At 34.2% G+C, this 20,531-nt stretch overlaps 10 protein-coding genes across 10 annotated transcripts; 7 read left to right on the top strand and 3 right to left on the bottom strand.

Annotated features, from left to right (window-relative positions):
- Positions 1-629: 629 nt before the first annotated feature.
- Positions 630-2,036, top strand: ASCRUDRAFT_39960 (homoserine O-acetyltransferase family protein; the record flags this gene model as incomplete). Its single annotated transcript, XM_020190978.1, has 1 exon — positions 630-2,036. The coding sequence occupies one exon, from the start codon at positions 630-632 to the stop codon at positions 2,034-2,036; it is 1,407 nt and encodes a 468-aa protein (XP_020044328.1).
- A 330-nt stretch (positions 2,037-2,366) lies between these two features.
- PNO1 (Pno1p) lies at positions 2,367-3,304 on the bottom strand. The gene has a single exon (XM_020194155.1). It carries the CDS (start codon positions 3,231-3,233, stop codon positions 2,427-2,429), a length of 807 nt encoding a protein of 268 aa, XP_020044327.1. The 5' UTR covers positions 3,234-3,304; the 3' UTR covers positions 2,367-2,426.
- Positions 3,305-3,386: 82 nt separating this feature from the next.
- Positions 3,387-4,693, top strand: VOA1 (Voa1p). The gene has a single exon (XM_020189000.1). It carries the CDS (start codon positions 3,537-3,539, stop codon positions 4,509-4,511), a length of 975 nt encoding a protein of 324 aa, XP_020044326.1. The 5' UTR covers positions 3,387-3,536; the 3' UTR covers positions 4,512-4,693.
- A 13-nt stretch (positions 4,694-4,706) lies between these two features.
- On the bottom strand, positions 4,707-6,298 carry ASCRUDRAFT_78151 (uncharacterized protein). Its single transcript, XM_020194154.1, has one exon. It carries the CDS (start codon positions 6,266-6,268, stop codon positions 4,946-4,948), a length of 1,323 nt encoding a protein of 440 aa, XP_020044325.1. The 5' UTR covers positions 6,269-6,298; the 3' UTR covers positions 4,707-4,945.
- A 352-nt stretch (positions 6,299-6,650) lies between these two features.
- Positions 6,651-8,543, top strand: ASCRUDRAFT_72882 (uncharacterized protein; the record flags this gene model as incomplete). Its single annotated transcript, XM_020192123.1, has 1 exon — positions 6,651-8,543. The coding sequence occupies one exon, from the start codon at positions 6,651-6,653 to the stop codon at positions 8,541-8,543; it is 1,893 nt and encodes a 630-aa protein (XP_020044324.1).
- A 412-nt stretch (positions 8,544-8,955) lies between these two features.
- AXL1 (Axl1p) lies at positions 8,956-13,035 on the top strand. The gene has a single exon (XM_020194153.1). It carries the CDS (start codon positions 9,071-9,073, stop codon positions 12,992-12,994), a length of 3,924 nt encoding a protein of 1,307 aa, XP_020044323.1. The 5' UTR covers positions 8,956-9,070; the 3' UTR covers positions 12,995-13,035.
- On the bottom strand, positions 12,998-13,999 carry TAF11 (TATA-binding protein-associated factor TAF11; the record flags this gene model as incomplete). Its single annotated transcript, XM_020188608.1, has 1 exon — positions 12,998-13,999. One exon carries the CDS (start codon positions 13,997-13,999, stop codon positions 12,998-13,000), a length of 1,002 nt encoding a protein of 333 aa, XP_020044322.1.
- A 1,002-nt stretch (positions 14,000-15,001) lies between these two features.
- Positions 15,002-15,217, top strand: ASCRUDRAFT_83018 (uncharacterized protein; the record flags this gene model as incomplete). The annotated part of the gene is made up of 1 exon (XM_020194809.1): positions 15,002-15,217. The coding sequence occupies one exon, from the start codon at positions 15,002-15,004 to the stop codon at positions 15,215-15,217; it is 216 nt and encodes a 71-aa protein (XP_020044321.1).
- Positions 15,218-15,789: 572 nt separating this feature from the next.
- Positions 15,790-17,169, top strand: ASCRUDRAFT_10493 (elongation factor 1-alpha; the record flags this gene model as incomplete). Its single annotated transcript, XM_020188606.1, has 1 exon — positions 15,790-17,169. One exon carries the CDS (start codon positions 15,790-15,792, stop codon positions 17,167-17,169), a length of 1,380 nt encoding a protein of 459 aa, XP_020044320.1.
- A 503-nt stretch (positions 17,170-17,672) lies between these two features.
- ASCRUDRAFT_78145 (threonyl-tRNA synthetase) lies at positions 17,673-20,531 on the top strand. Its single transcript, XM_020194152.1, has one exon. The coding sequence runs from the start codon at positions 17,880-17,882 to the stop codon at positions 20,097-20,099; it is 2,220 nt and encodes a 739-aa protein (XP_020044319.1). The 5' UTR covers positions 17,673-17,879; the 3' UTR covers positions 20,100-20,531.

The following is a 20,531-nucleotide window of genomic DNA, read 5'->3' as shown; positions in this document are numbered from 1 at the left end:
GATTTTCAGCCTTAGGACTTCGGCCCATTATATCAATAAGATTCTGTTTCTATAAAATATTTTATGTGTTTAGTTTTTTTTTGTTTTATTTATTTAATTTATTTCTTTGGTTTCATGTATCATTATCAAACAAAGGAAATATCAGCTGGAGCTTTTGCACCACATGCATCTCGCTCCATCAAATGCGGATTATGCATGTTGCACATGCATGTTGCACATGCGTTACAAAACTCAAACCACCATGACGGTTTTGCTCAAAATAGCAGTTTCACCACGTGCTATGTCGAAATTGTATGTGAAGGTTACACATCTAACACTGTTTTTGTAGTTGGAGTGATAATGGAGATGAATGGAGTTTGGGAGATGGAAACAATGGGGTTTTGTTGCTGCTAGCTCTTGCTTTGGCATTTCTGGTCAAATATCCAGTTGTTGCTGTTTTGTTTTGTATTCTTCTAGTTGAGAAGTCGATTCTAAGAGATTCGTGCGAAGAAATGAAGTCTATCTTGCTACTGAGCCAACGAAAGCAATGTTTTCATACAATAACATCAGTACTATCTAAAATTTCAAAGAACCCTTTAAAATATCAGGCCGGTTTAAAGTACCAACCCATACAAAAAAACGACTTGAATATGTCATCAAATCCTCCAATGCACTTTCCCTGTTTAGATAAATTGGATAAAAAATCAAAGTCGTTGGTTGATGAAGGACCCGAGCCTGTATATGCTAGAGTACAGTCTGGTTTTGAAATGTATCGATCAGAGAAGCCGTTATTTTTGGACTATGGGGGATATTTGCCTGAGTTTAATATAGCCTACGAAACTTGGGGAAAGTTGAATTCTGATAAGTCCAATGCTATATTATTGCACACAGGTTTATCTGCTTCTTCCCATGCCAAATCACAAGCGAAAAATTTAAAACCTGGATGGTGGGAAGCTTTCATTGGTCCAAACAAACCACTCGATACAAATAATTTTTTCATCATTTGCACAAATGTAATAGGAGGATGTTATGGATCAACTGGTCCTTCTTCGATTGATCCCTCTGATAGCCAAAGATATGCGACCAGGTTTCCAATAATTTCAATAACCGACATGGTCAGAGCACAAAATCGTTTAATATCTGGACATCTCAAAATCAAAAAACTATATGCTACTGTAGGCGCATCAATGGGTGGTATGCAATGTTTAGCATACGCAAATGAATATTCTGAGCAAATCAATAAAATTGTTTCAATTTCTGGCTGTGCAAGATCTCATCCTCATTCAATAGCGATGAGGTTTTGTCAAAGACAAGTTTTAATGAATGATCCTAATTGGAATAGGGGTTTCTACTACGATTTAATTCCTCCCCATGTTGGAATGAAATTGTCAAGGCAAATTGCAACAATTACTTATAGATCTGGTCCTGAATGGGAACAAAGATTTGCAAGATCAAGACTAGACCCTTCTTTAAAGCCTGCACTATGTCCTGATTTCTTGGTGGAAACTTATCTTGATCATCAAGGTGAAAAATTCAGTTTGGAATTTGATCCAAATTCTTTGTTATATATTTCTAAAGCAATGGATTTGTTTGATTTAGGTCTAGGAAATAAATTAAAGACGTTAGAAGCAAGAAACCAATCTTCCATTTTATTCACTAAATTTAATAATCATTTTCAGGATTTTGATAATCTTGGTTTTAAAAACAATGATAATTGTTCCCTCCCTTCTGAACCCTACAAAGAAAATATCAACAGTCAAAAAGACCATGAATTGACCAAAGAAGAAAGTCTAGAAGATATCATAAACGGGCTATCTGGAATATCCAATCATGACTCTTTAGTAATTGGTGTAAAATCTGATATCCTATTTCCAAGTTTTCAACAAAAGGAAATAGCTGATGTTTTAAAAATAAATCAACAGAGATCTAACTTAAATGATAGCAATATTAAATATGTAGAATTAGGTGAGGATATAAGTATGTATGGTCATGATACATTTTTGTTGGATGTTGAACATGTTGGTGGTGAAATTAAAAAGTTTTTACATAAAATTTAAGTTTTTTTTTGTTTTTTTTTAATTTCTTTGTGTATTATTTTAATATTTATTTCTATTATAACTTTTTATATTTTTTTATATTTTTTTATATTTTTTTATATTTTTTTATATTTTTTTATATTTTTTCATATTTTTTCAAATGTTTTTATCCGTTTTTTTCTTTGGTTTTGTCTAATTATTTGTGGATAAGCAAATTTAATATGGATTTCTCAGTAATATATTCTATTTCATTTAATTTTATAATTTTTTTTTAAGCAAAAAACACTTTTTTAATATTAATAATTCCTAGAAAAATTCTAATGATTCTTGGAAAGAAAAAAAGAAATAGTTCCCAAATTGTATTATTTAATATTATATAAATCCTTAAAAATGAAGCAAAAATTAATAAACTTAATAAGATTCCTTCAATCTTGCTGCAACAGTTCTAAGATTTCCATAAACTTTTCCTGGTTGTTTACCCAAAATCAAACTTACAATTGCAGTTCTTGCCATTCTAATATGATTGTAACCACCAAGCATATGAATTTTATTATCAGCTAAAACTATTCTGGTTCTAGTAGCATTTTCTATAGAAAATTTGGTTTTTCCATCTTTACCAGCAATTCTACCAATGGCTCTGGATAAATGATCACCATGCAATGTTTTAATGTCTTTGATTTCAAAAGTTTCAATATACAAATCATCCAATCTTAATAAAGCAACAGCATCATCAATATCGAATCCCAAAGTAAAGGCTTTAATGAACTCAGAAGCCTTTTGTAATGCACTTAAATCTGTTGTTAATTTGCACGTTCTGACCTCCACAGCTTTTGATTTCAAATTCATTCTAATTTGCAATTTGAGATTATTAACCACTGGCGTATAGATTTTGGGCCAACAGCTCTCCAAGGGAGTCATTCTATGAGGTGGAATATGAATCACTCTCTTTTCAATTTTAATTTTTTGAGCTACTTGACTTGTCGAATCAAATCTTGGTTTTCCAGACTCGTCAATTATTATATGTTTTGAAGATTTCTTGAGGGGTTTTGATTCAGCAGAAAGTATTTTATCCTCCTCTGCTCCAATAGGATTCACATCTATCAATATCTCATCCTCGCCATTTATATTAATATTGTCATTTTTCTGTTGTGTTGTTTGGCTTTGAGAGGGTATTTCAAAGGGATTCGATTCTTTCTTCAAGGCAGTAGGTGCAGGCATTATGTTTCTGTGTATTCTGGGTGTATCTGTTAGATCTATAGTATATTTTTGGAATAAGTTTCAACTTTTGCTCCTCTGAAAATTTCAAAATAGTTTTTTTGATAAAGCCAAATTTTTTTTTTTCCAAAACAAAATTTGAAATAAGATTCCAACGCATTTTCTCATGCGGAAATTGCTGCGTCAACAAATGCGACGCAGCTCTAGCTGGATTTGGCTGCTGAATAAAGAACAGTTTCTGTCCAGTTCATTAAAGTGCTTTCTCTCCCTCAACAGCATCAGTATCAGTTGGATAATCAGCAAACTATGAGGTCTCTAAATGTTTTAGTATCTGTCTTGGGGCTTTTTGTTTGCTCTGTTTCAGCCTTTGTTGACACTTCTCCATTTCTATTGAAACTATCTAATTTTGATGAGGCTAAGAACGATGAGATTGTCTCCAGTTTACCACAATATATCGAATATTCTGCTTTAGAAAGCCAATTGAACTCGATATTAAATGAGGAAGCAATTTGCAATTACTTATTGAATTCTGATTCAAAATTAATAATTGCCAAGTTTCCTAATCTAAAGATTTCAGACATCAACTCTCAAAGCTTTCCATTTTTAAACAGGTTTTTTAAAGCTAGAAGTTTGGGAGATTACAGTAAAAATAGTTTGGTTTTAATTTCAAACTACGTTCGTTATACTAAAAACGATGTTGTTGATTTGAATTACAAATACATGGGCTGCAAATGTGCCAGTCACTTATTTTCCAATGAGGTGAATAGTGTTGAAAAGGTTGCTCATGATTCATTGGTTTATGTGATTGAAATGGATTCAATTAGCGACGAGCCAGTTGAAAAATTATCTAAGTTGCTTAATGTTGATAATTTGGGTATTATTGTTCAAGGTGTTCCGGATTTATCAGGTCAAAAAAGAGGCTGGGATGATGAAGTATATCAAGAAGATTCCGAATTATTATCTGAAGAAATTGAAGAGTATTTGGGTAGTGATGAGAACAATGATAAACCAAAACAGACTTCCAGTTCTATCAATTCCACTAAACTTCTTCACAATGACATTTATAATATGGCTATGGCTTCAGGAAACAATTCTACAATTAACAATGGAAATTTATTTCAAAAATACCAATTTTTTTCAACTGGTATTTTCATGGGTCTTATTGTCGGTTTCTTAATTTTATTAGTTTTATTGCAAGCTTTATCCTGGATTTCAAGCATAGAAGTTAGTTATAAAGCTCTTGATAAACCAGTGGTAACACCTGGAAAGAAGACTGATTAATTAAGTATTTTAAGAAACTGTTGCTACTTCTCAGATTAAAATCTATTCGTATATTTAATATTTAATATATTCTTTTAAAAAAAAGAATGTTTTTTTTTCTCAAAAATTATTTTAATTTTACTTGAAATTTAAAATAAATAGTAAATCACATTAATATTATATAACAAAGTTTTTTTTTTAAAAAAATGATAGTAGGTTAATTAATAGTTCATAAAAGTATGGTAAATGCATTTATGGTTTAAAAAATAAAATAAAATAAAATAAATGTAAAGTGTTTGATTAAAACATAAAAGAAAAAGAATATCAATGAATGGTTTGATGTCATGTGTAATATATAGTAAAGATGTGATGTTTACACAAACAAAAACAGAATGAAAGAAATAATTAATGATTGTGCAGTCATAAAAGAATTGAAGGGAAATGATTATTATGTTTTAAAAAGTTTCTGGGATTTCTTGAGTAATTAGATTAAGCGGACTGGAAGGCATTGAGTTAACAAATGTGGATTCGATATCAGCAGAATAGTTTTCGTCATCCATTTTACTATCAAAAATATCAACATTGTTATTATTACTATTATTATTATTATTAATATTAGTAGTAGAAGTAGTAGCAGTATTAGGATCATTTAATTCAGATTTTGAAAATTCAATTTTGCAAACATTTTTAAGGTACAAGACATCAAATTTAAATCTTTGAGTGTTAAAATAATCCAACCAGTTTTTTAAAATTTCAAATTTCAAATTGAAGGGCAAATCTGAATCAGTAAAGATATCTTCATATTCATAGCTATTATACAAATACTTGACGATTTTCAAATCATTTAGTTTGAACCAGTTTTTCAAGATCTTTTTTTGTTTTCGATTTAAAGTTAACCAGTATATGGCAAACCATAAATTTCTTAAATTAATGAACTCCTTTGAGATCTTTTTTGAATTTAATAGTTTGCTTTTTATTTTTGTTACAACCTCCAAGGGAGAAGTAGATTGGAACAAATAGTAACCGTGAAATCTTTTGTCGTAGTAGTGATCAAATTTAATTGGGCAGGTTTCAAAGATGAAATTTTGAAGCTTATGAGATAGATAATGGAGATTGAATTTAAATCTGTCGGTGTTGAAATATTCGAAATAAGACTTCAATAGACCAAGATCGAAATCTCCAGGAGAAGTTTGACAGGGAATATTCTTGTCTTCTAGAACCTCTAATTTGAAATTTTCAAAATAATCATCGTCATTATTAGAGTTTGAAGCGTGGTTACTGTTATTGTTATTATTATTGTACTTATACATGATCCACTTGGATATAGTGTATTGGTTGTCGTTGAACCAATCCTTCAATGACTGCTTTTGAGGCTCTGACAACACTATCCAGTAAAAAAACGTCAAGTATAAATTTTTGAAAGATTTGAATAAATCATAATTTTCGAGAGACTGGTGCTGAACTTTCTTGTAAAAATCGTAGTTTGAAACCAAAATTTGCTTGAAGGTGGTGAAATCCTGACAATCGGCAAGGTAGATATCAACTCTATCAGCATCTATCGAATCACCCACAGACTTCAACTTGTAGACCTCAACAGGAATGGACAATAGCTGCTCGAGCTCTTTCTCCAGAATATCAGAGTCGCCTGGATGTGAGTCCAAACTGGAGAGCAGAGGATTGCAGGACGAAAGATATTGGGAGTCGCTCTTGAGGGCACAGAAGCTCCTGGTGACGGAGCCCAAGTCGATATCGTCAAGAGTTATCTCGTCGAGGAGCATTGTGCAATGGCAGTTGTTCGAGCTCTGTTTCTTCTGCCCCAGCATCGCCAGCACCAGAAGAAGCTGTTCACAAATGGCGTTTTTGTCTCCTTCGCCAAGTCCCAAAGCGGAAGTGTGGTAGACCCTGAAAAAGGGGTTCGGGCGGTGGCTGAAGCAGACCTCCAGGGGTCTGGCTGCGGCTACGTTTTGATTGAATCTCTAATCTGCTCTCACCACCACGAACAGCAAATCCAGCAAATCCAGCAGATCCAGCAATCTACCACCAGAACTTCTCCATTGAGGCTGCCTCTTTTCGCTTGAGTTGGTTTTCAGCAAGGTGACACCCAGAAACATCTCCAGCGCTGTACTATACACCCCTGCCCTATCCACAACTAACTGATCAATGTTCAATAGAAGTGTGCTCTCCATAACATTTGCCCTATGGCTAGCGTTGATATCGTTGGTTTCTGCGCAATTGGAACAGATAACACAAGGTTACACCCAGGTTTGCTCTGGGATGTACAATCGCCAGGACTGGACTGGCAACAAAGACCCTTTTATTGCTGTTAGCTTGCAGGCTTTTGACGGCCACAAACTAAACCTCAAGAACATCAACGATACTAAACAGTACGAGGATGGCATCATCTTGTCTGTTGTTTTGTTTGAGTACAAAGATATCGACTATTTGGGTGCTGATCTAGCTCCAAAAACTGACACAGACGACCAGTATTATTATTACGACCAAAAAAAGTACATCTGTGATGACAACGCAATCGATTTGGGTCTCTGCACTGAAAAATCAAAGAACAAGTTTATCATCTCGAAAGATGCCAAAAACAATTCCAATTCTGCCATTCTTACGTTCAATCTAAACAAGTTTGGAATGTACAATACTTCATACGAGATTAAAAATACTGGCTACTATTGTGTTGCCTCCTACACTCCAGATTCTGTCAACTATGGGGTTCTTGTAAATTTTAGCAATTCCTTTGGCAATTTGAATGCTGCTGAGATACCAAAATTGCCTCTTTACGGATTCTTGTCTTTAATCTATTTGGTTGCATTTGTTTATTACTGCTATAATTTTTACAAATATAGAAAAAGTATTACAAACATCCAAAAAAATTTGGTATTCTTCACTGCCTTTTTAATTGTGGAAAACATCCTCATTTGGTTTTATTATGAATTGAAAAATAATCATACTCCTTATTATCTCAAATTAATCGAAAACTATAACTACTGGACTTTAAATAAATCCATATTTATCAAGTTCTATCTTGTCTTCATTTCTGTTTTAAATGCTTTTAAAGTCACTTTTTCATTTTATTTGCTTTTGTTAATTGCTCTTGGTATGGGTGTTGTTTATCCAAATTTAGATAAAAAACTTTTATTAAAATGTAAAATATTTGCCGCTGTTCATTTTATCTTAACTGTTAGTTATATTATTGCCAACTATTTATCAAATCCTGAAGATGTCTCCTTATGGATTTTGCTACCTATGATACCACTCGCAATAACTTTCTCAATCTTCTACTATCTCATTTTAAACGCCTTAAATAAAACAACCGCTTATTTAAAGGCTCAAAAGCAAACTATTAAATTACAAATTTATAAAAAACTTTTCGTCACCATTTTTGCCTCTTTATTGATCCTATTGCTAGGTTTAGTCGTTTCTTCTTTTGTTTTTATCGGTATGTCCACAACTGAATTGATTGAACAGCACTGGAAATCAAGATTTTTAATTATAGACTTTTGGCCTTCCTTAGTCTATTTGATTATCTACATTGTCATACTATTCATTTGGAGACCTACTCAATATTCTTATTTACTTATTGTTTCAACTCAAGTTAGTAATGTTGAAGATGATGGAAATAATTTCGAGTATGACCAAAACAATGAATTTGAACTAAATAACCTTGGAAATGAATTTGATATCAACGATGACTCTGACAATGATAGCTTTGTTGGAAATTTCGTTAATAAAAATAAACAAGATAAAAAAAAATCAGAACTATCAAAAGAAGATCCTGAAAATGGTTATCAAAACGTCGGAAGCTCTAATAATAACAGCAACGACCTATTTTTATCTGATGATGAAAATAATAATAAACCCTCAAGCTCTAAAAACAAAAAAGTTTCTGATAACCCATTTGAATTAGCCGATGGCGATGATGATGATGATGATAACGTATTTTCTGATAGTCATAAGATAAAAAATTCTTACGATGATGATAGAACTTTTTCTAGGTCTGAAGATGACTTCAACGCAAAAAGTAAACTCAATAAAGATAAATAAAAAAACAAAATAATATTGCTTTATTTTGTTATTGTTAAGATATAAATATATAAAAAATGCTTTTTTACTAATTATTTGGATTTTTTTCTTTTTCGTTTCCTTTTCATTATTAAAAAATTTGTGATTTATTTCATGGTATAGTTTTCTTCTTCAATTTTTAGGTCTTAGATATCAATTAATATATAATTTTGTTTGTAACTTAAATCAACTTTGTTTATCGTTCCAACGGTTTAAAGTTAAAGTGTTCCAATTGTGCTCGACCAATTAGGAAATAATTCGTTATATATTTTTTCTAATTGTGAGAATCTTTCAAAAAAAGAAATATACCTTTCTAACTCAAGGATTCTTGTTTGATTTAAATAGATAGTTTCTCAATTGTGATTTTTAAATAATGATTGTTTTTGCTATATTTATTTTCCTATTTTGTCGGTTTTCAAACTTGAGGGCAGTTGCAACAATTCCTGCTTTATTACCTTAACTATAACATAGATACAAAATAATCAAAAATAAAACCCAAATATTTGTCAATGAACTCGAGTTATACAGAAATAAGAACATTTCAAAACAATGTACATGTTCCAGTGTGCTTTTCCGACAGGAATTACAAATTTATCCAGCTAAAAAATGGTTTGCTTACTTTGTTAATATCCGATCCTGCAAATGATTCTGCTGCTAGTGCCCTAACTATTGCAAGTGGATCAAATAATGATCCTAATAATATTCCTGGTCTTGCTCATTTTTGTGAACATATGTTATTTTTAGGAACAAAAGAATATCCAAATCCCTCAAGTTATAGAAAATTATTATCTTCAGTTAATGGAAGACAAAATGCTTTCACCACAGGAGAACAAACTTGCTTTTACTTTCAAATCCCAAATATATTATCACACTCAGGTTCCAATAATTACTCACAATCTGATTCAACACTAAACAAAGTTTTAAACCATTTTTCCAGCTTTTTTAAATCTCCTTTATTTAATGAAAATATGGCCAAAAAAGAAATATTTGCTGTTGACAACGAACATTCGAGCAATAAAAAATCAAATGGAAGAATTATGTACCATGGTTTTCGAATTTTGGCAAATAAAAATCATCCATTCCATAGATTTTGCACAGGAAACTTTTTTACTTTAAATGATTTGCCGGCTTTTTCCAAAATCAATTTGAGAGAAAAATTGAAACGTTATTACAATGAAAATTTTAAAGCTGAAAACATGACATTGGTTCTTAAAGGACCCCAATCTATTACTTCTTTGCAAAAACTTGCTATTTCTAACTTCAGTGATATAAGATCTTCTATTTTGCAAGATTATGATTCAAAAAGTAAACTCTCCAAGTTGAAAAGAAGAAATAACTCGGTTGATACCATCTATTCATTTGAGAAAATAAAGAAACCAGAAATAAATGATTTTGCAATAGGACCCGATACATGGGCCAAAAAATATCAAAGTAAAATCTACCCGAAAGAAAACTTGTTGAAATGTGTTTTTATTAAATCAACAACCTTGCCATCTGGAATAATGAGAATTATTTTTCCGGTTCATTACGACTCAAAAAACCCTCAAGAATATAGAGAAAATAATCTATTTTCAACTATATGTTGCAATCTCTTATCTAATGAATCTGATGGGTCTTTATCCTCGTATTATAAAAAATTAAACTTAATAACAGGAATAGTTTGTTACACTTCTGATCTTTCTCAAGGGAACGATATCATTCTTGTCGAATTAAAATTAACATCAAACGGTTATAACAAGTTATTACAGGTGTTGCAGATCATTTTCAAATATATCAAGATGATTTTTCAATTAAAAAATATTGATGAGCTAGCAAAATATTTATCAGAACAAACTTCAATAGACCTATTATCATATATTTATAGAGAAAATAACCAAGCCATTATGGATGAAGTATCTGATCTTTCAAATATATTGCAATCAAATCTTGAGGGTCTTAACCATTCATGGATTCTGAAAGGAACCCCATCTTGGATAGATCAAAAAGGCTTTCAAGGTGGCTATTATGAAAGTGATAAAGCCAAAAAATGGTGGACAAACTGTGCAACACAATTAATTGGCTTTGGTTTAACCCATCTTAGCATGGAAAATTTCAATTTGGTTATTCTTGGTAATGAAGTATTGTTAAAAAATAAAATTCTTATCAATAATTTGTTTCAATATAACAACTGTAATCAAGAAGATTTAGGCCAATTCATTAAAATTGTCGACGATAAAACAGAAACTGAACCATATCTAAAGGACATTAATTTCCAAATTCAATACAAGATCTTTGATGTAATACTGTCCAAGTTAATTATGAAAGATAGACTTTCCACCCTTATTGTGAAAAGAATAAAAAAGTCGACATTGCATACGATTGCTCAACAGAAAGAAGAGCATATTCTATACATTCCAAAAACAAACGAATTTTTACCAGATATAGCACTATACCAATCAAGCTTATTGACAATTCTTGATAAACTGTCTGAAAAATCATCTAATTCTTGGATAAGTTGCTTTACCAAAGACCCTTGTATTATCAACATTCCTTCAATCTACTCTCGAAATGATTTTCATGAACTTTGGATAAAGAATGAGTCTACTGTTCCATCCTGTAAATCTCGTTGTTGCATTTCATATGAGATGATTGGTATCAATACACTGCCCTCTCCCAAAGCTACTATATGCAACGAGATTCTTTGTGAGTTGATTGCTATTCATTTAAGAAAAAAACTATATCCAGCAGAAATACTCGGATATCAATGGTGTTTAGTTTCTTCAATGAAAGGTGATTCTAGAATAAACATAACAATATCAGGGTTTAATGATGGAATTGAAAAAATTCTTAAAGTTATCACTGATGAAATAATAGATGTAAATAAGTTATTCGATTCCTTGATCTGTTATGAAGATTATAAAAGATCTAGAGTGTTAATAAGAGAGAGATATAACGAATTAATAGATCAACCATCATTTTTAATTGCATCAGCAGGTTCAATTGTGCTACTTGAAGAAAATTCATGGAATTTAAATGAACGATTAGAATCGCTTGAAGAGGTAGAATTAAGCGATATTAAAAACTATACCAACAAATTTTTTGGTAATGGATTATATTTAAATCTTTTTGTTCATGGAGATTATATGGAAGAAAAAATAGCTGAATATTCAAAAATACTTAATACTTTAACAAAACACTTGGACAGAAAAATAACAAGATTTACCACAAAACAAAGAAGAATAATTTTAAATGAGCCATCTAGTTATTATATTAAACCTTCAAGATCCTATGTTTATAAAAGCAAATCTGCCGAAAATGATCCAACAAATAGCATTGTTTACTACATACAAACAGGACTTCGTAATGACAGCAAAATCAAAATATTATCAAATGTAGTTGCCTATTTAATTTCTGATACTGTTTCCCCAATCTTAAGAACGAAGAAACAGTTAGGTTATTTAGTTGGAGGAGGATTGAGAGTATTTAGATCTACTATAGGAATACATATATCCATTATGAGTGGTAAGTACAGTCCTGAACAACTAGAAGATGAAATCAACAAGTATTTAATGGAGTTGGAAAAAACAATTGAAGATTATACCGAAGAAGAATTTGAGTCCAAAATTAAAAAACCATTTTTAAAAAAATATCTAGGTAATATTGAGCTAGAAACATTGATGTTAGGAAATAAAGCTCAGAATGAATATTTTAATTTAGTTAGTTTTAATAGAAATCAGCCAAAAGACTCAGAATCAGAAGGCCCAGAAAATATCACTTCAACGTCAATGGTTAGAACAGGAGGGTTATTGACGAATTTTGAATCGTCAATTTTAAAACATCATAATGCAATATGGGAAGAGATTTCAGGAAGAACGTATGAATTCCAAAAGATTAATATTAGTCCATTAAATTACCTCAGGAAAAATTGTAAAATTGATTTGATAGGGATTAATGAGTTGGATAAAAAAACGTTTTTAAAATTTTGGAGAAAGAAAATATCAATAAAATCTTATGAAAAATCGAAAATTTCCATAATGATATCTAGTACTCAATCAAAGCAAAAAGCTAGAAATGAAGAAATAACAATGCAACTAGAAGTTTTTTTGAAATTAAAAGGATTGACTATGGACAGTGAAGCTTTAAAGGAGATTGTTGAAAAATGTGATGGAAACAATATGTTAATTTCAAAAGAAATGTTCAGATATTTTAGGAAAAATGGAAAGAGTTTAAAATTCATTGGTTCCATGGTAAAAGATTTAATCAGGAATATGAAAATAACCATGTCGAAACAAAATAACGAAAGTGAGGAAAATGAAATAGATATGACAAATGTGGATTGTACGCCTCTTTTAGAAAATGAAATAATAACGAGTATAAAAAACTTCCATGAAGAAAATAAAGTGTTTAAAGGAGAAACAACAGATCATAGAAACGGGAAAATCTATGAGTTATAATAATTATCTAAACATAAAACCATCGCCTTCCCCTTGTCTTCGCCATTGGCTAGATGGCAAATACTCAGCTTCCAATTTATATAGTCTATAAGCTTCTCTAACGTGTTTTGGTAGTAAAGGGTCTAATTGATCATCATCTGGAAGTTTGATTTCAGGCTCTTTCATTGGAAGAAGCCCATTAGCAAGATTTTTGTTGTTTGCAAATTTGATTTCTTTTTTCAACTCTAGATTTTGTAGTAATTTTAGATTTTCGTCCTTTTGTTGAATTTTTATAGAACTCTCGATTATATCAGTCAAAAAGACTTTTGATAAACCAGCTAGTAACGTAGCTAGCTCGGTGGAAATTTGTTGCCCCAAGGCTTGATTAACAATCTTTTTAACCAATGTTTTATTGATGGTTGATCTTCTAAAATCTTCGTATCTTTCAATTTGATCTTTGTTGAAATTATTAAACAATAAATTTTTTCTTTCAGTTTCAGTTAGTGCCTCATAATCACTTGGTAGAGATTGCACATTTCGGGCTTGAGATTTTTTTTGGGTGATGATATAATTTAATTTTCTTTTTTCATCTAAATTATCAAACAAAACACTGTTTATATAGTCTATGTCTTCTTCATCATCACTGACATCCTCGACTGACTTATAATCTTTATCAACATAGGGTTTTACTTGGGGAACAAGATTAGCTCCCATGTTTCCATTATTGGTAAAGATTCTCTGGGCATTAATGTTGATAGTATTAGGAATTGAATTAATATTTAAGGCAGGGTGAGATATTGAAGGAAATTGACCATTGGATAAAATTTCTATGTTATCCTCGCCATCTTCTTCTTCTTCCTCTTCACTTTCTTCATCATCCTCTATATCAATTGGAGCGTTTTCATCCATGGGAACATCAGATAAATCCAACTCATTGTCCGAGGAAATATCTATAACTTCTTCACCAAACTGAGTTCTTCCCAATGAGACATTGCCACGATTGGGTAGAATGATTGAATTTGACATGATAGAAGTATCGATTAAAATATTGACAATTAAACAACTGTTCAAATATTGCCACTAAGTCGCGCTATATCAAACAATGGAAATAAATTGCAATCTAAAAACTAATTTAAAATAGATGATAAATCTCTTAAAGCAAAAGCAGTTTTTGGAAATTAATCAGAAGTAATTTAACTGAAAAGAAATCAAGAGCTCAAATAAATTCGCAAACGAACAGCCTAGATCATATAACGAACAGAAACCGGGTTATTGAGTACGGAAATGACAAGCCAAACACACTGAGTATTTTTGAGCATTCATTAGATTCAAAGACACTTACCCTCCTTTAGTGAATATTGTTGTTGAGATTCATTACACGTGATTAAAATTCAGTAAGCATATATAGATTAGTTCTCTCATGTATTCCTATTTTCGAAAAAGGGGATAAGGGCAAAATTAAGATAATTAGAAAGGTGACTAAAAGGAACAGACTGTAAGACTATAGAGTAGCAAGTATGGCTTATTTCCAAGGGGAAACGAGCTTTCCAGACGTCACGTTACCCACCTTAAATAGGGTAGACTCCGAAGAATTGTTAGCGTGTAACTGTTTTCGCAAATTTCGCAAAACATGAACAGCATTTGCGATAAGCATCACATGATCAACACGTTAATAAAAACACCAAGTATGGATGCTGGGTTTATTTGGGCGTAATTATAGTATTATAATATCAAGATTAGGTAGATAATTGGAGGTGCTTCGAAATTATCGATTGTAAATTTCTGCTTTCAAATAAGCATATTGAACAAGTTATCCAGTAACAGGTGTTTTAAATAATATGAGAACATCGGGTCTTTATTATTTAAATTGATTGAATTAAAAAGCAAATTTGGTGAAAAAATGACGATTCTGATAAGTCAGGCATATCAAAATTCCAAATCTGAAAAATATTATCGCTAATATAACAGTCAAGCGATTCAAAAGATACTAAAGATGGATGCGACGCTTTACTAAGAGTGAAAAATGGTATGGGATCTTATGTGAAAAGTCAATCCCCAAAACAGCTACAGGTCAATATAGATGTGAAGGAAACAAAAGCAGACCAGAGGACAGAAGAAATACCAATAACAGAAGGCTATTGTGGTTTTAATGACAGAAGGCTGGTGTGGTTCTTGTGGAGATTTTTGTTTGGTGAGTTGCACTTTGAGGACTGTAATGGTTTGAAAAGTGTGTGTTGTAAGTAGATATGGTGCTTGATTCGTGAGGTGATATTAGCAGGAAAGCAGACTAAGCAGACTAAGCAGACTAAGCAGACTAAGCAGACTAAATAAACAAAGTATTTCTGTGTCTACGCTTCCAACTTACCAGTACTTTGCAATAAAATTTGGTGCATTGATCGAAGTGAGTGTGTTGCTTGATGTTGAAATATATCCAACATGAGTGATTTGCAGAGCATTGCGTATTTGTGCTCGCATTGAATTATACTTCCTGGTGTGGAATAATACACCTTCAGTTTACTTACTCAACAATGCACAGCTGATTCCAAATTTATCGTGATTTCAAATCAGCAATTTCTGCTGTCTGCTCTGACTCATTGCTTCAAGAGAGTTTGCTATTTTGATTTAAGTGGTGCAGATTGTTTTCGGGTATTCCTCAAACTAGTGGCACGCTGTATATTGATTGATTTGAAATCAACAATGATTTCGGTAAAAGAATTTATATTTAAACAATGGTGAACTACCTGATATTCTACCTGATATTCTACCTGGAATTTTTTTTTTATATCAAATACTGTGATTGCATTATCAAATTAATAATGGGCAAAGAAAAACAACATGTTAGTATTGTTGTTATCGGCCATGTTGATTCTGGCAAATCAACTACCACAGGCCATTTGATCTATAAATGCGGAGGTATTGACAAGCGTTCTATTGAGAAGTTTGAAAAAGAAGCTGCTGAGATGGGCAAGGGCTCGTTTAAATACGCCTGGGTTTTGGACAAATTAAAAGCCGAAAGAGAAAGAGGGATCACCATTGATATTGCTTTGTGGAAATTCGAGACACCCAAATACTATGTCACTGTTATTGATGCTCCAGGGCACCGAGATTTCATCAAGAACATGATCACAGGCACCTCTCAAGCTGACTGTGCTATTTTGATTGTTGCTGGAGGTGTTGGTGAGTTTGAAGCTGGCATCTCTAAGGATGGGCAAACCAGAGAACACGCGTTGCTAGCATACACGTTGGGTGTCAGACAGCTAATCGTTGCTGTGAACAAGATGGACTCTGTCAAATGGGATGGTAAAAGATTTTTGGAGATCATAAAAGAGGTGTCCAGTTTCATCAAGAAAGTGGGCTACAACCCCAAGAGTGTGCCTTTTGTTCCGATCTCTGGGTGGAATGGCGACAACATGGTTGAGCCCTCCTGCAACTGTCCATGGTACAAGGGCTGGACCAAAGAAACCAAAGTTAGAAATTATGGCGGCAAGACTTTACTAGAAGCTATTGACTCGATTGAGCCACCAACCAGACCCACTGACAAGCCATTGCGTTTGCCATTGCAAGACGTGTACAAAATCGGTGGTATTGGAACTGTGCCAGTTGGCAGAGTCGAAACTGGTGTGATCAAGCCAGGCCAAGTTGTTACTTTTGCTCCAGTTGGTGTCACCACTGAGGTCAAATCTGTTGAAATGCACCACGAGTCTTTGCCACAAGGTGTTCCAGGTGACAATGTTGGATTCAATGTGAAGAATGTTTCTGTCAAAGATATCAGACGAGGCAACGTTTGTGGCGATGCTAAGAACGACCCACCAAAGGGCTGCAAGTCGTTTGATGCTCAGATTATTATCTTGGACCACCCTGGACACATCTCTGCCGGCTATTCTCCAGTGTTGGATTGCCACACTGCTCACATTGCTTGCAGGTTCTCTGAATTGTTGACCAAGATCGACCGAAGAAGTGGCAAGACATTGGAAGAAGAACCAAAGTCACTCAAATCCGGCGATGCTGCTATTGTCAGAATGGTCCCATTCAAGCCAATGTGTGTTGAAGCATTTGCTGAGTATCCACCACTCGGCAGATTTGCTGTCAGGGACATGAGACAGGCAGTTGGTGTTGGTGTAATTAAAAAGGTGGATAAGTCCGAACCAACATTTGCCAAAGTGACTAAAGTTGCGATCAAGACATCGAAGAAATGAGGATATAGGTATTTGAGTATTTGAATATTTGGGTATTTGGGTATTTGGGTATTTGGGTATTTGGGTATTTAGGTTTTATATTTTATATTTTATATTTTATATTTTATATTTTATATTTTATATTTTATATTTTATATTTTGTTATTTTTTTTTGTTATTTTGTTTTGTTTTGTTTTGTATGCTTGACTAATTCTCATTTCTATATAACAGTTTATTTAGGATTAAACATCTGTTTGCTCAATCGTAGTAATTAAAACTTTCCTAATTTGGAATGACACTGGCACCGCCACACACCACATCCAACAGCCTATTTCGGCCTAATGCGTGTGCGTGCCACACACAAACCAGGCTGGTGAAACGCCAACGATAACGGATGCCGCCGGATAGCCACGGCACGGATAGTGACTCATGGATCGCTTCTAAAAATTTTTCAGAGATACCGTGCTGTTATTTATCAACAATCTCCTTACCAATTGGGCTCGAGCAGAACGAAATATAAGATAGCATCTGTGGCGGATTTGAGCTGCTATTGATATTTGGAGATACTATACTACTATACTGTTGACACTTTTCATATTCTGAGCATCTTGCAGCACCATTTGAGTTGCAACAATAGTTTTTTACATTAATTGATTACTTATCTACTTAGTTTGCTTGTTTACTTATTTACTTGTTTACTTATTTATTTCATTAATTAGATCAATCTGACCATGACAGCCTCTGAAGAGACAAAGGTTGACAATGTCGCTGAAAAACTAGAAAGCGTGAAGATCAAAGACCAAGTCGATGACAAAAAACAGGCCTCCAAACAGGCCAAGTCCAAAGGAAATGCTAATGCTAATGCTAATGCGAAGTCCAAGCCAAAACTCAAGGCAAAGGGAAACCAAAACCCATTGTTTCTTGATCCACAACCAGAGTTCATCAAGTCAAGAATTGAGTTGTTTGAGCAGTTGAAAGCCGAATACGACAAGGAAGTGGCATTGAAACCCAGGGTTGCAATCCAGATCACACTCAAGGACGGCAAGACCGTTGAGGGAGTCTCGTGGGAGACGTCGCCATTGGAGATTGCAAATGGCATTGGCAAGTCGTTTGGCGAGAAACAGTGCATTTCCAGGGTGAATGGCGAGCTATGGGACTTGGAAAGGCCCCTAGAGACAGACAGTAAGGTGGAGTTCTTGGACTTTGAGAGTGAGGATGGGAGAAAGGTGTTCCACCACTCGTCAGCACACATTTTAGGAGAGAGCTGCGAGTTGAATTTGGGGTGTCTTCTATGCCATGGGCCCCCAGTGTCTGATGGGTTTTTCTATGACTTTGCTGTGGAGGACAGTGTGACACCAGACAATTTCAGTGCGATTGAGAATGTGGCCAAGGTTGCCGTCAAGCAGAAACAGAAGTTCGAGCGATTGGTGGTGTCGAAGGAAAACCTATTGAAGATGTTTGAGTACTCGAAATACAAGACGTACATGATCCAAACCAAGGTTGCTGACAACTCGTCGACCACAGTGTACCGCTGTGGGCCATTGATCGACTTGTGCATGGGGCCCCATTTGACCAACACCGGGAAGGTGAAGAGCTTCAAGATATTGAAGAACTCGTCGTCGTACTTTTTGGCAGACAGCAACAACGACTCGTTGCAGAGAATCTATGGTATTTCGTTTCCGGACAAAAAGCAGATGACCGAGCACTTGAAGTTTCTTGCTGAGGCAGCTTCGCGAGACCACCGCAAGATTGGGCGGGAGCAGGAATTGTTTTTGTTCAATGAAATGTCGCCTGGGTCGTGTTTCTGGTTGCCCCATGGGGCCAGAATCTACAATTCGCTAGTTGAGTTGCTAAGGTCGCAGTACAAGAAGAGAGGGTATGAAGAAGTGATCACGCCCAACATGTTTAACTCCAAGTTGTGGGAGATTTCGGGGCACTGGGGCAACTACAAGGAAAACATGTTCACGTTTGATGTGGAAAAGGAGCACTTTGGATTGAAGCCCATGAACTGTCCTGGGCACTGCATCATGTTCAAGTCCAGAGAGAGGTCATACCGGGAGCTTCCCTGGAGAGTCGCTGATTTTGGGGTGATCCACCGAAATGAGTTTTCTGGAGCATTGAGTGGGTTGACGAGGGTGAGACGATTCCAGCAGGACGACGCCCACATCTTCTGCACCGAGGAGCAAATTGGCAGCGAAATATCGAACATCTTTGAATTTTTGAAGTATGTGTACGGGATCTTTGGGTTTGAGTTCAAGATGGAGTTGTCGACAAGACCTGAGAAGTATGTTGGTGAGATCGAAACATGGAACAGTGCTGAGGCCAAGTTGGCAGAGTCACTCGATGCCTGGGGAGGTAAGTGGGAACTCAACGAGGGAGATGGAGCATTCTACGGGCCCAAGATCGACATCATGATCTCAGATGCATTGCGAAGATGGCACCAGTGTGCAACTATCCAGTTGGACTTCCAGTTGCCCAACCGATTTGGGTTGGAGTACAACTCTGAGGACTCGAACAAGGTGTCCAGGCCTGTTATGATTCACAGGGCCATCTACGGGTCCATTGAGAGAATGACAGCCATTTTGACGGAGCACTATGCTGGCAAGTGGCCCTTCTGGTTGTCGCCCAGACAGATATTGGTTGTTCCTGTGGGAGTGAAGTACTTTGAGTATGCGCAGCAAGTGCAAGAGCAGTTGAAGAGCGAGCATGGGTTCTGGGCCGACGTTGATGTGTCAGGCAATACGTTGCAGAAGAAGATTCGAACTGGGCAGATGCAACGATACAACTTCATCTTCATTGTGGGTGAGCAGGAGATGGAGTCCAAGTCAGTGAACATCCGAAACCGCGACATCCAAGATTTGCAGACCAAGAACGAGATGGTGTTGTTGGCAGATGTGATTCCCAAGTTGGTGAAGCTCAAGGAGGACAAGAGAGATGACAACATATTATAAAGCGATGAAGCCATAGAGTATGGAGTTTAACAGACATTAATTTAAAGAATTTGAAGAATTTAAAGAATTTAAAGATTTGTGTTGTTTGTTTTGCATTTGTATATGCTTGTTTTATACTTGTTTTATGTTTAATCAATTCTCAATTCTCAATTCCCAATTTCAGTTACCAAATCTCGATTCAAGATTTAATTCAATAACCAAAATTATTTGCAACAGAACTGTTGTTTGTATTGTTTGTATTGTTTGTGTTGTTTGTATTGTTTGTGTTGTTTGTGTTGTTTGTGTTGTTTGTGTTGTTTGTTTTGTTTGTGATTTCCGTTTTTAATTCATAGTTCAGTCGACATTAAGATCATGATTTTGTCATCTAGTATAGTATTATATATATGATCAACAATACCATTGCATCATTGTCATTCAGATTTGTATCGTAAA

Source organism: Ascoidea rubescens (assembly GCF_001661345.1).
Source record: "Ascoidea rubescens DSM 1968 unplaced genomic scaffold ASCRUscaffold_21, whole genome shotgun sequence".
Classification (NCBI taxonomy): Eukaryota; Fungi; Ascomycota; class Saccharomycetes; order Ascoideales; family Ascoideaceae; genus Ascoidea; species Ascoidea rubescens.
Note: the sequence above shows the minus strand (reverse complement) of the source record. Positions and strands in the feature narration are given on the sequence as shown.

Bases quoted from the DNA above. Each gene is read 5' to 3' on its own strand.
- PNO1 (XM_020194155.1), bottom strand. From the start codon at position 3,233: ATGCCTGCACCTACTGCCTTGAAGAAAGAATCGAATCCCTTTGAAATA.
- VOA1 (XM_020189000.1), top strand. From the start codon at position 3,537: ATGAGGTCTCTAAATGTTTTAGTATCTGTCTTGGGGCTTTTTGTTTGC.
- ASCRUDRAFT_78151 (XM_020194154.1), bottom strand. From the start codon at position 6,268: ATGCTCCTCGACGAGATAACTCTTGACGATATCGACTTGGGCTCCGTC.
- AXL1 (XM_020194153.1), top strand. From the start codon at position 9,071: ATGAACTCGAGTTATACAGAAATAAGAACATTTCAAAACAATGTACAT.
- ASCRUDRAFT_78145 (XM_020194152.1), top strand. From the start codon at position 17,880: ATGACAGCCTCTGAAGAGACAAAGGTTGACAATGTCGCTGAAAAACTA.